The sequence below is a fragment of the Rhinolophus sinicus genome, chromosome 4 (genome assembly GCF_057876585.1).
Source record: "Rhinolophus sinicus isolate RSI-liver-muscle chromosome 4, RSI-T2T, whole genome shotgun sequence".
Lineage (NCBI taxonomy): Eukaryota > Metazoa > Chordata > Mammalia > Chiroptera > Rhinolophidae > Rhinolophus > Rhinolophus sinicus.
The window spans coordinates 11,786,332-11,802,593 of NC_142504.1; the positions used below are offsets into that span (position 1 = coordinate 11,786,332).

At 54.6% G+C, this 16,262-nt stretch overlaps 1 protein-coding gene across 10 annotated transcripts in view; it reads right to left on the bottom strand.

The window, feature by feature from the left end:
- The window catches only part of MINDY4 (MINDY lysine 48 deubiquitinase 4), a 107,172-nt gene that overhangs the window by 30,534 nt on the left and 60,376 nt on the right, over positions 1-16,262 (bottom strand). For 6 of the 10 annotated variants that reach the window (XM_074340947.2, XM_074340949.2, XM_074340946.2 and 3 more), the window contains 4 exons: positions 9,369-9,470; positions 7,722-7,785; positions 6,503-6,568; positions 907-974 (listed from right to left, as the gene is read on the bottom strand). In XM_074340947.2, coding sequence (XP_074197048.2) covers positions 907-974; positions 6,503-6,568; positions 7,722-7,785; positions 9,369-9,470 — 300 coding nt within the window. The remainder of the gene's footprint in view (positions 1-906; positions 975-6,502; positions 6,569-7,721; positions 7,786-9,368; positions 9,471-16,262) is intronic. The other 4 variants (XM_074340954.2, XM_074340953.2, XM_088797669.1 and 1 more) reach the window with 1 other exon arrangement.

Sequence of the window (16,262 nt, forward strand, 5' to 3'; positions counted from 1 at the left end):
CTCCCGCCCCCTCTGCCTCCAAGGCCACGCTGCCCACCCACTCATCTCCTCAGGGCTGGCCCTAGACGAGAGCCTTGCAGCCTGCAGACGACCTTAGCCTATGGCCAGTCCCCCTCTCCCTGAGCTCTTAGGGGCCCTCGTTCAGCTCCCAGATCTTAGACTCAGTTGTCCATCCCTGCATATATCCCAGGGGAATAAAAATATGTGCTGAAGTGTGCCCACACTGCGGTCCCACTGGGACACCATTGGGGCTGTAAACTCTCCGATCATCCCCCACACTCCCCAGCACACATGGGGAGACCAAAGAGAAGGTAGAACTGAACACGTGTTTGTACAATAAAACTGCTCTCTCTCCTCCACCAGCCTTCAGTCAGCCTTCTAATCAGGCTCACTATGTAAGCACCCACTGTGTGCCAAGCACCCTGTGGGGACAGAGCCAGGAGTGCAGTTTCCAGGCTCTTGGCCTCAAGTGGAAAGGTGCTCACTCGGGTAGTACATGGCCATCAACTGTGATTGGATGGTCATCAGCTGTGGCTAGTTGGCCATCAGCTGTAACCAGTGAGCCACTGGCCACTAATATAACTGCCGTGGCTATGCTAGCAGCAGCAAATGGGGGCTAGCAAGAAGATGATGGCTGAGCCTGCAAGCGGAGCAGTGAGGGTTGCGAACAGAGTGGCTCCTGCTTCCTGTGTCTCCAACCCAGCTGCCACCGAGACTATAGTGGTATGACTCCCCTACCTACGGCTCCGTGGGTGTTCCTTTTTGGCCTCACCATGTCCTGCGTTCTTATGTGGGGAGTGGGAGCAGAGACCCCGCAGGCTGCCCCGCGCGACAACTGCCCTGGGCTCTGGAGAAGCGCAGTGAACAAGACAGGCTGCCAAGGATTTGAACGAGGAAGGTACTCACAGCTCTGTGGACCGTGACAGGATGGCCGACAGGGTGAGCAGGATGCATCCATAGGGGCCCACTTCGAACTGGGAAGAGGAGAAAGGAATGAGCACCTAATCGGGTCCACACCTCCCTCCTCTCACCCCTTGGGGGCCGCAGCCCAGGGAGCAGCCTGCCCGAGTCTGGTGCCTGCATCCCAGTCCGAGCTTGCCAGGTGGCCCCAAGGCAGATCTCGTGCAGGTCTCACCAGCCAGACCCCTGAGGGATGGGGGAGCACCCCAGCTGAGTGACAATGGGAGCAGATGCAGTGCTCGCTAAGGAGCATACCCTTGACTTCCAAGTCTTGGAAGCTTGGGACCCAGCAGCGGCAGGAGCAGCTTCCATCCCCGTGCAAGTGTCTTATGTTCATTGTCACATTTCAGGCTATCACAGGCCTGTTCAGTAGGATGGTAATGATTGCCCTCTGCCATGTAAAGAAACTGGGGCTCAGAAACTGAGCAACTGGCCCGAAGTCACCCTGGTAAGCCGGTAAGCAGCCCAGTGGGCTTCCGGGGGCTCCGTTTGATTCCAAACTCCTGACTCCAAAGAACTGTGCTGTGGGGGGAGCAGCAGAAAGCAAGTGTGGAGCAGTCAGGCCAGGACAGACAGCGAGGGGAGCCAGGGAAGCGTGAGGGCGGATCCCGTCTTTCAAAACAATTTTACATTTTGTTCCTTATGGATTTTGTTGAGATTAACTTTGTTATTATTTTAGCTATTGCATGAAAATATTACTTATACTGATTACTGAGGTTTTGGGGACCCCCTTGAATTTTGCCCCCAAGATGAGCACCTTACTCATCTCCCCCTAGTCCTGACTCTGGTTTGAGGCCCACAGCCTGGAGCCTGGCTGCCTGGGACTAAATCCCAGCTATGTGACCAATCTTCTCATCTATAAAACACGGATAATAATAATAGGACCTACCCTCCTCAGGTCATTGTGAAGGTTAGGTGAGATCACCTTTGGAAAGCACTTAGAACAAGGCCCGCACCTGTCAGCTATTAGTATGATGCTGGCTTCACACTGCCCACCTGTCCAGTGAGCCTAGCACGCCACAGCCTTCCAGGATGGACTATGCCACTTTGGCTCCCTGGAGAAATGCCACCCCCCAGTTGCAAAGCAGTGTGAGGATCTTACTCATCCCACTTTAGCGACGATACCACGTCTGTAAACTATTGTTGAAAATGCTGCCTTTTAAAATCGTGACTATTACTTACATGTGATCAGTTTTCCTTTTGGACTTAAAACCAGAAAGAAAAAAAGAGCTTGTTTTCCTGGAACAATAAGAATTATAGAATTTATCATATTTCCATTTTTGCCTTGGCTGCCAGGAAGCTCAGAGCCAAATATGGTGTTCAGTCGTGGTAATTATTTTTCTCTTCTTTTCCTCAAAATATAGTCTTTATTTCCATCCAGTAATTCAATTAGTCATTAAAAAAAAACCCAAAACAAAACAAAAAACACCACATGAAATTTGTGTCAAGAGGATACTCCCTACTAAGGCTACACTTGCAAACAAGATGGACATAGATCTGCCCTCATGAGAAGTAACTTAGGGAAGAAACAACAATAAGTACCTGAAAAGGGTGTGGAAGGGGCTCTACTCTGATGGGAGATACAAGGTCCTCTGGAAACACACAGGAAGGGCCTTCAATACAGACACAGGGTTTAGTGGCCTTTCGGAGGAAGGCTTTCTGGAGGAAGTGATGTCTAAACAGAAACCCAAGGGACAAGGAGGAATCAGAAGCGAAGGGAATGCTGTTCCAGGCAAGAGGAAAAGCAAAAGCACGTGCAAAGGCCCAGAGGCAAGAGAGGCAGGTTTACAATGGTTAAAACACAGAAAAGCCCTGAGGACGTCATTGTTTTAATAAGTAACTTGAAATCTTTTTGGGGAAGTAGACATGGAATGAATGAATCAACAGCAATCTTCAAGCAACGTCATCTTAATTCTGTGACATCAGGCCAGTCACTGTACTTCTGTTCTCATTTTCCCCTTTTGCAAAACGAGGACAACCAAGGCATGGTGCACGTTCGGTGAGGCCGTGTCTGCGGACATTTTCTGACCACTACAAAGGGTAATGCTGACGTCCTCGCACAGGGGAACATAGGCTTGGGAGGACTTGGGCCACCCGCGCCCCCGTCACAACTCTACTACAGACCTGCATGTTGCCTTGGAGTAGCAAAGCTCTCTAAGCCTCAGTTTCCCCTTCTGTAATGCCTGTTGGCTCTGACACAGTTTTCCACGTCACCTTGGGGAAGTCACAGACTGGCATGTTGCCTTACGGAGTGACAAAGCTCTCTTAGTCTGTTTCCCCTTCTGAAATGCCTACGTCCTTCTGCCACGGACTTGCACACGGTCTTGAGGAAGCCATGACACTTGCTCGCTCTGTTTCCCCCCCTGGCCATGCTTGCGATGAAGTAAGGGACACAGAAGCCCGTTGTAAGCCCTAACTCTCTGTAAGTGTGCAGAACTGTTCTTCTTACTCGGACCAGCCTTTTCCACCATCACTGGCACACCCTCAAGGGGACCTGAGCACGAGCCCTGGCCACGCCCCCCATGTGGACGGGTTAGGTGAGACTACAGAGGTGGGGAAATAACCCCACCGCCTGGGCCTTTGGCCCTTGCCGGAACATGACTGAATGGCACCAATAGTCCATTTTGTTTTTTAAAAACATTTTTAAAAATTATCTCATCAAATTCAAGCTGCCAAGACATGGGAGGCCAAAGGGCCAGGCGCCTGCACTGAAAGGAGAGACCAGGCAGGCAGTTGGGCTGGAAACCACCGTTAGGGTCCGGAAAAACGTCTGGTCTCACTTGAGAAGAAGGGACACTCCCCCACGCTGCTCTGACCTGGAGAAACCTGAGCCCACCATGGGACCCCAATCAGAGGCAGGGGCGGAGGCACCCCCCCAGCTCACGGGGACCCAGCCAGACACGTTGCCCAGAGAGTGAGTGGTAATGAAAGCACAGCAAGGAGGCTATTTATTTTGGGCAGAGATGGTACAGTGTTCACTTCCAGCCCTGGCACGAGGAAACCCTCTTAGGACCAGGCCATGAAAAATGAATATGGTGAGGGTAGTGCTGAGGCAGCTCAACGGCTTCCAGCAAAAACACAAATTAAACTGCAGGGGAAAACACGGCCTTCCAGAGCGAGGAGGACCAAATATTGACCGCCTGTGCGCAGGGACCAGAGCCCGGTGAGGAGGGGGAATTGCTCTGAGCCCAGAGGCTGACAGAAAGGCGGCTCCCTGCCCTGGCGCGGGCCCCACGCTCTGAACCCCTTTCACAGTCACTGTCTGCTTGGATTTCACCGAAACCCTGGGGATACAGGCCAAGGCAGGAGGGAAGGCGAGGATGGAAAAGACCCTGGTGCTAAGGGGCCTCCCAGGGGCCATGAGTGGGCAGTGACGAGCCTCAGAGCTTGGGTCATGTGAGCAATCACCTGCCCCCAGAAGCCTCAGGAGGCACTTCCCTCCCTGGCCTCTGTGGCTCCATGATCTGCTTCACCTGCCAGTGTGAACACAGGTGGTCTTGGCTCTGGGCAAATCACGCACACTGATGCTGTCAGGCTTTGCTCCTCTCTCAGATGCATTGCTGTATTGTCACAATGCTCCGTGAGTGTTTATCAATAGAGCACCTGGTACTTAATTTGGAAGACATTCTCTCCCATGCATTCAAGTTTCTTCTTTAAGAACCACGGTTAGACGGTAAAGAGCTGGAAGTTATCTGTTAATTAGTCCATCTTCCATTTTCCAGTTGAAGCAACTGAGGCCCAGTGACTTTTCTGAGGCCACATGGGACCCAGGAATAAGCTACAGAAGGTCCCCGGGTCCCTGCTCCAGGCCCCCAAAGCTGCACTGGGACCGGTGGGGAGTGCCGTGCGCTGGCAGACAGTCCACTGGGCTATGTCCCTGGAGAACCAGAGAGCCAGGGACAGGCAGCTCATGGCAGCCAGTCGGGGTCTCCCCACACCCAGGCCAGGACCCCTCCCACATCCACGCCCTTCCCACACCCTTTCCGGACAGGTCAGCTGGAGCAGCCAGTGCAGACAGGCAGCGCCCTAGGCTGGGCACCAGGGCCAGGCTCTGGGCCTTGCCTTGGGCCACATCATCCCAAGGCAAGAGCTCTGGGGGAGAGGATTTCAGGTGGCCCAGTGCCCCAGTGACCGCACACCTGCCTCCCGTGGCCTCAGGGCAGGCCCCCTTTCCAACTCAAGGGGCATCTGTGCTGTCAGAGCCAGGACACTGCCCTGTCTGTGCCCCGACCCTCCGCGTCTTCAGCGAAGTGTGCCAGGGGAGGGCACTGTGACAGCAGGAGTGCCCAGCCTGTTCCCACAGCCAGCAAGTTCTGCCCCCCTCCAGGCTCACCACCAAATCCTCTAACGCCTTGTCTGGAGCCTAAGAGCCGAGCCCACAGCCCAGAGGCTGAAGGATGGGCAAAGAGGCGGCGCAGGGGCTCAGCCTGCACACCAGGAGGGAGCGGCTTGGAGCTGTCTTTCCTTCAGCCCTGACACAGGACGTCAGGACTGTGAGCCTTGCAGGGGGGGATCTCAGAGCCCATCAGCGCCCCGGCTTGTGCTGCACCCTCCCTCGGAAAGCCTTCCCTCGCTCAGGTCTACGTGTCTATAACTAACCCAACCCAAGGCTGCCTTACATAACCATGACAGTGGTGATCATAATACATAGGAACGCTATCGATCCCTGAGACCGGCCTGCAGTTCTCCCCCACGTTGTACAGATGGGGAAACTGAAGCATGGAGGGTTAAGTGGCCCAAGGTCACAGGGCTACTAAAGGGGCTCCCGAGATGCAAACCCAGGCCAATGGCTCCAGAAACCCCGTGCTTCACCCCGGAACGCTCAACTCCATCTGTCGTCCACAGAGCCATGCGGATACAGCCCCACTCTGAATGCCCTCAGGACTTGACTATGCTGCTCCCAGGCCCTGGCTGAGCTCCACCCCACCACACAGCCAGAGTGGGTGCACAGATCTCCTCCAGCGGACGGGGTGCTCCAGAGGCCCTGCCTGGCTCCGCCCTGCCTTCCAGACACCAAGGGAGGGCCTGTACCGAGCAGGGTCGCCATCAGCGGTGCTCAGACCTCCAATCCAGCCCAGGAATCCACGTTCTCGTCAACTCCCCAGCTGGTGCTGGGCACCACTCACTGACAAAGGGCGCTTTGCTTCCAGAGGTGGCTGCCTGCCTCAGACAGAGAAAAGCTCTCATAACCACAGTCTGTCCGCTCTTTCCCTTCCCTTGGACCCTGCTCCATCCCAGTGCTGCTTTCTGCAGCCCCCGCTGTGGCCGCTCTCTGTACCCTGGCCATGGCCAGCCCTCAAGGATGCAATGGCAGAGATTGGATCCCTGCCCCCAAGTCCACTCTTCTCCAGCCTAAATCCCCCCACTGCCCTCAGCCACGGCACCCAGGGCCAGCACCAGCTCCTTCCCAGCCTCTCCGCCACCCAACCCCCTTCCCCAGGTTGGGGGTGAGGTTGACAACTCCAGTTCACCAGCATCTCTTCTGCAGACAAAGCAGAAGGCTTAACAATGCCCATCCCACAAACGAAAGCAGTGTTCATACCTGCTGGACGCTTTGTTGAAGAAAAATCACCAGCTCCTCATAACAGGTCAAAGTGTGGAGTATGAGCTGAGAAGATAGAAACACACAGTGAACTGCCTGAACCCCATAATGGTGGCCCGTCCTGGATCATTTCCTGTGGCTCTGGCTTTAGACGCTACCAAACCCCACTTTAGGAGCTGGGGTCGAGAGGCAATCCCACGCCTGTGTGTGATTTAAGGGCTGGCAGGGCCTGGCTGGGGTCTCTGGGGTTTGGCCCGCCCTTCAATCAGTACTGGGCCCACCTTTCGAAACCCAGGACTGGAGACATCATGCGACTAAAGCCACAGAGACAGCACCCTGCAGGGCCCGATGGGGGGACTGCACCCCTGCGGGCTCTTCCTGATATCTGATTGCGTCACCTGGGGCAATCTTCCTGATATCTTCCTGATATCTTCCTGATATCTGATTGCGTCACCTGGGGCAGGGGACGCAAGGGAGTCGGGAGTGGGGTGTCTCATCCAAACCGCCATTGCCAGGCCAGTTCTAAGCCCAGAGGGCAGAACCCTGAGTTCAGTGGGGAGCAGTGGTTACGAGTCTCCTTTGCTTTCTCAGGAAGGTCAGGAAAAACTAGTTTTAGAGAAAACACCCAACAGAGTGAGACCCTTAACAAGGATCCCAGGGCCACATGTGTCCAAGCCTAGAGAAAATGAGACGAACTACGTAAAACAAAAACCCTCAGGAAAGAAGAGGCTAATTCGTGGGAAATGCCACTGTTTTCTGTATTTTCATATATCTCGTTTTCTTTCCCTTCCTTTGTCTTACTTAGGTCTGGCTTTATGGCTGGTGCTTTGTCCTAACAAAGCTCTTCTCCACCTTCTAAATTCCTCTCCCCTCCACTACCTTCTCAAAAACATCTCAGAGAGGACGCTGAAGACATAAAGAGGGACGCGGAGAAGGCTGGGTTTAGCCAAAAGGCATTATGCCCGGACTGCTGGGGGAACTTCAGGCTTGGTACAAACTCAACACGACAGGCCACCCATCAGCCTCTTGGCCATAAAGCCAGTTCTGGCCACAGCCCGTCCCCAAAGGCCCCCACCTCTGCCCGCCCCAGTCCCAGGTGGAGGGCTGGGGCCTCAGGGGGTCTGGCCCATCCCCAGGTGAGGAAGGATTTACTTATATGAAAGGAGACCGTGCCCAAACAAAGCCAAAGTTTGCGTGATAATTTTCCAGAAAGCCGTACTGTTTCTAAGACTCCATCTGCTTTGTATTTTCCCGTTGGACTGAACTGCTCTGTTCCCGAAGGCCTAAAAAAGGAAAAGGAGATGCATGAGTCCTGTGCATGGAAAGAAGCTATGACCTTGAGCCAGGGCAAAACCACATGTGCCATTCAGTGAAGACAAATGAGAAGGTGGTTCCGGGGGAAAGACGGGAGCCAAGGCTTTCTCCTTCTCCCCACTTTAAACTCACCCAGTAGGCTGGGTTCAGAGAACACCACTAACAGAAGAAAACAGGGGGTGGGGAATGGAAATAAGACAGCAGAAGGAGAGCTGGGGAGGACCAAACCCAAGCCCTGGCCGGAGGAAGTCTGCCTGTCACCCACCCACAACTGACAAATACATTTCTGACCCAGGAATGCTGACTTGCCCTCCACATTGAGGGATTTCAGGAATCCCAACCTCTGTCTCCTCCAAGCCTCCCACCCAACGCCGTCAGCACGCAGTACCCTGCATGTGCAGCCCACAGAAACACGGACTAGAAGCAGAGTTTGGGTTTGGGGCCCAATGCACCACCAGCGTCCTGCGTAGCCTTGGACCAGCCGTTCCCTGTGCTTCTGTTTCCTAGTCTGTCAAACAGGGAGAAATGGAATTTTTGCTCCATCTGCTCTCAGGGTTGCCAGGCAGACCCTAAGAGCCAGGATTAATAAGTTAACTGGAACATGGGTCCCCAGGAAAAGCACCCTGCACAAACACTACCGATAATGGTAATTAATACCTACACTGACGTGGCACTTGGTATGAGCCAGGCAGTGTCCTAAGCATGCCACATTTATTAGTATTTATTATTTATTGATATGAAAAAATGATTTAAACTGATATTATCATTTATTATACAATTTATTTATATTGACTCATTTAATTCCCTCACAATCAGCCAATTAAGTAATCATTATCATTCCCATTTGCCAGATGAGTAAACAGATGAGGCACAGAGAAGTTGAGTCAATTCCCCAAGGTCACACAGCCACGGAGCAACAGCATTGGGAAAGGGAACCCCTTTTACTAAAGCTCAGCCACACTGCTGGGGCCACGATTGCGTCTACTCTGTCAGGCCAAAGAGCCAACGAGCCCGCTACCCATGTGGGTTATGGGGGTGACATCCTCTATCTGCGGTAGGAAGGAGGTGGCAGGGAAAAGACCATGGGCTATACCATCAACCACTGGCCTCTCTGAGTCCCCTCCTCAAAGGAACAGGGATCCAAGCAACAGACCAGAGCGTGCTTGGGACAAATTGGCAAGGTGACCGGGTCAACTGAGAGGCTGTTTTCCAAGACCTCCAGATCAGAATAACGGGGGAGCAGGCTGCCCAGGTCAGAGGTTTTCTCAGGCGGGTTCCATCCCCCTAAACTCCCCCAGGAGGGAGGCAAGGCAGATCCAAAGCCTGTCCTGCGCTGAGAACGGAGCTGTGGGGAGGGCCTGGGCCCCCTCCCAAGGCAGGGCTGCCCAGCACATCAGGCCGACTCTCTGAGCTTGTCCCAGCATGGGACCCAGGACAGGGGTCGGGAAGACACACAGATAGGACACTTATCCCTAGGCAGCACGCAGTCGTTTGCCCGCAGCTATGCCAGCCCGAGGTTGAGTGGTGGCACACAGCCCCGGGGCGTACTTACAGTGTGACCACAGCTCTCTTGTGTCCCCCAGCCCGCCACACAATGTCCGAGATGGCCAGGGCCAGGCAGTGGGTCCTGTGGGCGTTTGAAGGCTGCAGCTGCCTGAGGACAAGAAAGGGAATGCATTTATGCCTTTGGGGACACAAGCCAGGGATGGTACAACCCTGTGGCAGAGGCCCATCCGTTCCTCTGCCACCCAGAGGGCTCCAGGAGAGCCTGGGAGGTACCTCCTCAGAAGAGCACAGGGGGAGAGCTTGAGGGAGGGGCCCTGGGCGGGGCTGGGGGAGGAGCAAAGGGGACCCTGGAGACTTGGCAGGGCCCGAGGTGTGTGTAAGACAGGGCCGTGCTCCAGAACTGCTGCCATCCTGAGGGCAGGAAGCGACCCCTGGCAAAGGCATGGCACTGCCCTGCCCTGGCCTTGCCCAGTCCCGACACCTGGGCCCCTGGAGACTGGCTCGTGTAGCAGGTGGTCCTCACGTCACCAGCTGTAAGGAAATAGAAGCACAGGTGCGGAGGGAAAAGCAGCCTGGCTTGCTGGTGACTTAGATGTCACAGGGCATGAGGAGGTGGGAGAGGAAGGATTCGGGAAGACCTCTGGGTGTTCAGGGGGTGCGTGGTGGTGCCGCCAAGGAAAATGAAGGCTACAGGGCGGGGATCGGGGCTGGGGGAGGCGGTCGCAGGTGCCCACAGGGTGCCAGGTGAAGCTGTCGGACACGTCTAAAGCCCAGGAGAGTGGCTGGGGCTGAGTGGAGGTTTACAAGCCACCAGCACATGAGCGGTTCTTGGCACATTGAGTGGCTAAAATTTCCCAGAGAGAAAAGGAGAAAGGGGCAGAGGTGGTGGCCAAGGATGGGACCCGGGGAACTCTCGGGTGTGGGGGAAGCAGGGGATGTGGGAAGGGGCAGAACTGACAGATGGTGCCGTCCCACTGTCTTCTTAGGAGCAAAATGGGGCTTTAAGGCAGATGTGCAGTCACGGGTGCCAAACACTGGCAGAGGGATCTCTGATGACCCAAAGGGTAACTAAGCGGCCCCTAGTGGATTGACAGACGCTTCTTTCAGTTTCCCATTTCCAGGGCTCTGCAGAGCTGGACTGCTTGCCGACTCTTGGATTCTGTGACTTTTTTCTAAATTCTTAGAAAAGCAGGTTGAGTGTTTCTCTTTCTAACAAACAAAAGAGCCTTGATGAAGACCCTACCAGGGCCCAAAGGAATACAGAATGGGGTTTCCAGGTTTTCAATCAGCAAGTAACACCTGAGCTCAGTGCTGAGTTGTGTGAGGGAGAAAGAAAACTGGCATTTTGTCCGTCCTCCCCAGGGTAGGAAATCGGGAACCAGGAGACAAGGACACAGGTGACCCTGTGGACAGCGTGTGGTCACCACCCAGAGCCTGGGACACAAACATTGGTCCACATCCAGGCTGTCATCGTCCAGAGACTTTAAAACAGGAGGTGACATAACATGGCAGCCCTCCAGCTTCCCCGTCCATACCCTCGTGACAGTGGTACCTCCTTCGTAGCTGGGAGCTTTAAAGGAGATAATGTGTGTAAAGCCCGTGGCACAGTGAATGTTCAATACAGGGCGCCTATTACTCTCGTTTTTCTGGAAACATCAAGTCCCCACTTGGGCCTTGGTGACGGGAAGGTGAACTCTCAACATCTGATGTGAAAGTGATAACAGCACCTGACATCAGGCGACCCTTCAAACCCAGCGACACAAACGAGAAAGGCAGCAGCAGACTGCCTGGCTGGCACTGCTGCAGCCTCGGGACAGTGACGGCGCCGTCACCAACCGGAGCTGCAGGGAGCAAGCACCAGCCCGGGCCACCTTTGAAAACAAAGGAGAGCAAACATTGCTCTGGGTTTCAGGAGAGGCCACGTCAGGGACATAGGGACCTGGAGAGCAGGGATTGGACCTTTATCTCTTTGGAGCAGAACTCACACATGTGGACTCTGTCATCCCCACCCACAGTGCCTGTTTCCTGCCCCGTCCTCATCCAGGTGACAGTCACATCCTGTCGGTTGTACCTCCTGAGGACCCATGCCAGTCCCTTCCCTGGCCCTATCAGGTGCCCAGCTCCTCAGCTGGGCTGTCACAGCCAGCGCCCGACCAGCTTCCCTGCTCCATCCTGCCCCTCTCTGCAGTGCTCGGTGCATATACTCACTACGGGCTCTTCCTACAGCGCAGGTGTGACCAGGGCACTCCCCCATGAAAGCTCAAACGGGGTGGGAGCTGTGCCACATCAGGCCTGCATTGGACACTGTCTAGAACACTTGTGCTAGAAAAACTCCAGGTGCGGAACTAAGGGTCACCTTTCAAACACTGTCTGCGATCTACACTGACTGACCGAAGCAGGTGATGCTCGACTGAATTCTCGGGTCAGCCACAAAGATTGAACAGCCAACATATATTGAGTACTTAGCAGGTGGCAGGCAGACACTGTTAGAAGCACTTCACATGTATTGTTCCATGAATTGTTAAAACAACCCTATGAAGGCGGAACTACTATTATCTCCTTTTAAAAAAAATGGGAAAACTGAGTTACAGGGACTAAATGATTCACCCCAAAACGCAGTTTATAAAAACTGGAAATATTAAAACAGCGTTGAGAGAGGAAAGAGAACTTGGGGAAATGGAGCCAAGCGTCCACAGCAGTTGGCTTTGGGAACCAGCATCCCTTCGCCTTGGAGCCTAACTTTCCAGCACCGTGCGCCACCATCAAGAGACCTGGCTCCTGGGCCCGGCCTGTCTTCCTGACCTCACAGACTCTGACTACAGACCCTCGTGTTTCTACACAAATGTCCTCGTGCTCTCCCTGGCTTCCACTTAGACCCTCTCCCAGTCTCTCCGTCCGCCCTGGAGCCTTCTCCAGCCTGCTCCCGTGAGACACAGCTTTCCGGAAGACACACTGGAGTTGGGGTAAGTGCAGGTGGTCGGGCCTGGGTTCCATTCCTGGCTCCCAGGCCTTGGGGAAGCCCCTTGTCCTCACTGACTTTCACCTGCCCCCTTATAAAGGGGGCAGTGGGGGCCAGATGTCCCTAAGCGTCATTCCAGCCTCGCCATTCTTCCATTTAGCCAGCCCCAGGGAAGAGAGGGCCATGCATGCAGGTGTGCGTGCAGATGAGAACCCAGAGCAAGGAGCTGCTGGGTTCAATCTCCCAGACTCTACATTCGCCACACGACTCAGTGTCTGCCTTCACTGGTAACTCCTTGGTGACAAGGAAGGTCCTCCACTGCCTTCATCAGCCAGACATACGTTCATCAAACTCCTGCCATGCATCGAGCACCTGGCCAGGCTCTTAAACCAAGAGAAGTTTCTTTAAGAGTTTAATTCCCACAGGAGGCGTACAGGATGAAGACACTTGTCTCGGGGTGGGGGAATAATTCATTCCGTGTTTGCCTAAATTACCCAAGTCTTTCAGAGATGTTTCTACCGTAATTACCACAAAACAGCCTGACCGGTCCACTTTTACATGCCCACTAGTCTGAGTGTAGACACTTCAGAGGAAAACTGGACAATGACTGGAGTTGGTGACTTCATCCTCTCTGCTCCCTCTTGGGGTCAAAAGTTGCTCTATGGAAGAGATGGAAGGAGGCTGGCATGAGGGCCACCAGACCTGAGTTCCAAGCCTGGCTCTGTCCCAATGTCTGGAGGGGTCTTGAGAAGTGTCTGTCCTTCTCTGGGCCTCGATTTCCCCAATTTCAGAAGAGAAGTGGAGGTGAGAGGACAGGTCCCCGTCTGTGGCTCTCTCAGTGTCTGCAGGCACATCATTCCCCACCACTGAGCCAGCTGGCACCACCCTCACGTGGAAAAACACCGCGTCCTGCGCCCAGCTCTGTCCTGTCTGACTGAAGAGAGGCCGGCTGCCGGCCTGACGGGACGAGACTTAAGTAGACCAGACAGTCCCACAGAAGAAACACCCCTGCTGCCAAGAAGGCTTTATTTCAGCATGAGTTCCCTGGAGGGTGCACTCACATCCTCCGTGTGGCTTTCACGGAACCATTTCCCCAACAGTTGTGAGGGGAGACAGCAAAGAGGGGGGCTCCACCGCCCAGGCCTGCAGACCCAGCACAGAACAGCAACTACAGAGCTACTGCACCCACAGGTGCTGGAGCCCCCCCAGGGCCCAGAGCTCGCCATCTGCAGACGCTGCCAAAGGGTGCTGTGCCAGGTGTTCCTGGAGACACAGAGGAGTGTGCCCGCTTTTCTTTCTTTTTCTTTCTCTTTCCTTCTTTCCTTCTTTCTTTCTTCCTCTCTCTCTTTTTTTTTTAAGGCAGATCGTTTCTGCCACCCTGCCATTTCCGAGTCAGAAGGGAAGCACACACAGGCCGTGCAGGAACATCAATGAGCCAATCGTTCAATGTTAATATTGAAGAAATGAAGCAATGAAACCAAAAGACGTGGGGACTGAGAGAAGTTCCTGCGAGGTGCCACTGGCGGCCTTTGCTCCCACGAGGCCCAGAGCAGGGGCAGCGGGGGGAGGAGACCCGGGATGGGAGGGGTGTGGAGGCCTCCGGGAGTGTCAGGGGGCCGTGGCCCATCACCCCTGTGTCCGCCCCCAGCTTGACAGCCTCAGAGCCGGCTCTTCCTGAGTCCCCTCAGGTGTTTCCAGCAGCGCAGGCTGGAAGTGAGAGGCCGGGTGACTGAGCCAAGCTCGCCACTGCTCCCTCTCAGTTGGGTATGAAGAATGCCCACTCAGGCCTGCTCTGCGGTCTCTGGGGACAGGAAGTTGACCCACTACGCTTAGCCTGCATGGAGAGCAGCTCTGCGTGCTGGGCCCGGGGCAGCAGGGGCTGGGGGCACAAGAGGGGCGGATTTTACAAGGAGCACCCACAGTTGTGGGGCTCTAAAGCGCGGTGAGGTCACACTCTTCTGCAGCTTCTCCTTCCATGCTCCCTAGAGGGCAGGGGGGGCGGGGGCGGGGCGGTGCCCAGCCAGCAGGCCGAGCTCTCCCAGCTCCTTGGCGCAGACGTCTCATCCAACTAGGCAGCCTTCCCCCAGAGTGGGGCTCCTTCCCACCCGGTACGCCCCCACACAAAACCCCCTGCAACCAGAAGCTCCTTCCTTCTTTTCCCTGTGCCCACCCCACCACTGCGCCCAGGACCAGCTCAGCCCGCCAGCATGGCTGCCTAGGGCCTTGGGCCGGGCTGGCCCTGCCTCCTCTCTCACGGTCTCAGCAGATGGAGAACCCCTGGGGACCAAGACTGCATTCCTTCCTCCCCCACCTGCAGAGCCTTGGCACAACTCTCCACCTAATCGGAGCTTAAATAGACACCTGTCCATATAAAATGGGGCCTGAGTCAGTGCTTGGCCAGTAGCTGACTGGCAGGCAGTGGGAAGTGGAAGAAAACCTCACTTCCCACAGCTGGCATGGTTTTCTTTCCACCCAGAGCCTGTCTTGGGTCCCCACCCCGATAGCTTTCTGACTCCCGAGCCCTGGCTCCCCTCTCTGGTGTGGAGAGCAGAGCTCTCCCCCAAGGATGGGCCTGGAGAACCAGAGGTTTTCACATCCCCTTAGTGGGCAGGGGGTGGCAATAAGGAACCAAGCCTGCCTTGTGCCCAGGCAAACGTGGCCATTCCTGGAAGCAACTTAAAAACCCTACCCCCACTACTGGGACATGATCCACAATTTCCACCAGAAGTTCAGAGTCCAAGTTGAAAAGCAGCTCCAAAGGGACATGGAGCTAAAATGAGTTACAAGACCTCTCCCACGAGGGCTAAGGCCAAGGCTTGACCCCAGCAGGCGGCCAGGCCCCAAGGCCCCTCTGGCAGCCTGGCCCTGACCCGTCCACCAGCCCCGGTCTTGCCCTGCCCCTCCAAAGTCTGCCCCAGCCACCCCAGGCCACGGTCCTGGCCCTGCTCTCCCTGCCCTCAGGCACTCTGCACAAGCTGCCCTCCTTCCCCACCCTGTCAGTCTGGATAACGCATGCATTTGTCCATGCATTCATTCAACAAGAATTCTAAGGGCCTCTTCCGTGGACTAGGGCCTGGGCTGGATGCCAGAGACGGGCTTGAACCAGGCAGAGCAGGAAGGCCTCTGTTCTCCCAGGGCTTGTGTTCTGGGGTTCGGGGTGTGGGCACACAGTGACAGGTATCTACGTGGATGAACTTGGAGGCAGGTTTCAACTGGGGAGGGTGGGGGATGGGGAGCTGGAGAAGAACAAAGACAAGTGAGATGTCACTGCGCTTCCAATCAGAGTGATGCTGTGTTTCTGATTAGCATCTGTGACTTGAGAGAAAACTCCTTAACTGTTACTCTGCAAAGTAATTCGACAAACTATATTGTTAAACGAATTACAAAATGCCGAGCATGAAACGCTGCCTTCACTTGCCTCACTGTCTAACTCAAAATCGTCAAAGCCGGTAAAGCGTTTCATTTGTACCGAGCTCGGCTGGATGTCTGGGGAGCCAGTGTGTCTTCCCAGGAATCTGAACCTGAGTAAGTGGGGAATGGGCCTTGTTTCCTTTAACACTTAAGCTTTCAAAAAAAAGGTGCTGGAATGCCTGTTGCAGAAAAACACATGCTTTTAATTAAAGGTCAAGAACTGGCCAAAACTAAGCTGTGATTTTGTAATCCGTTTAATTACAACTTTGGGGAAGAGAATGGAGGCAGCTACTGGGCAGGAAGATTCTTCCGGGGTGCTAGAAATATTTCCTTTTTTGATCTGGGTGATACAATCATGGGTGTGTGTGATTTGGCGACAGACTGTGTATGAGTTGTGCGCTTCTGAATTATGCCTTTTTCTATATGTGTATTTCAACTAAAAAAAAAAAAAGAGAGAGAGAGAGAAGACCAAGTGTCAGAAGTTCTGTGGTGGCTCTGAGGGTGACAAGTACATGCTGGTAACTGGGCCCGCAGGGCTGAACAGGTAAGAAGGCTGCCCCCTCACAGAGG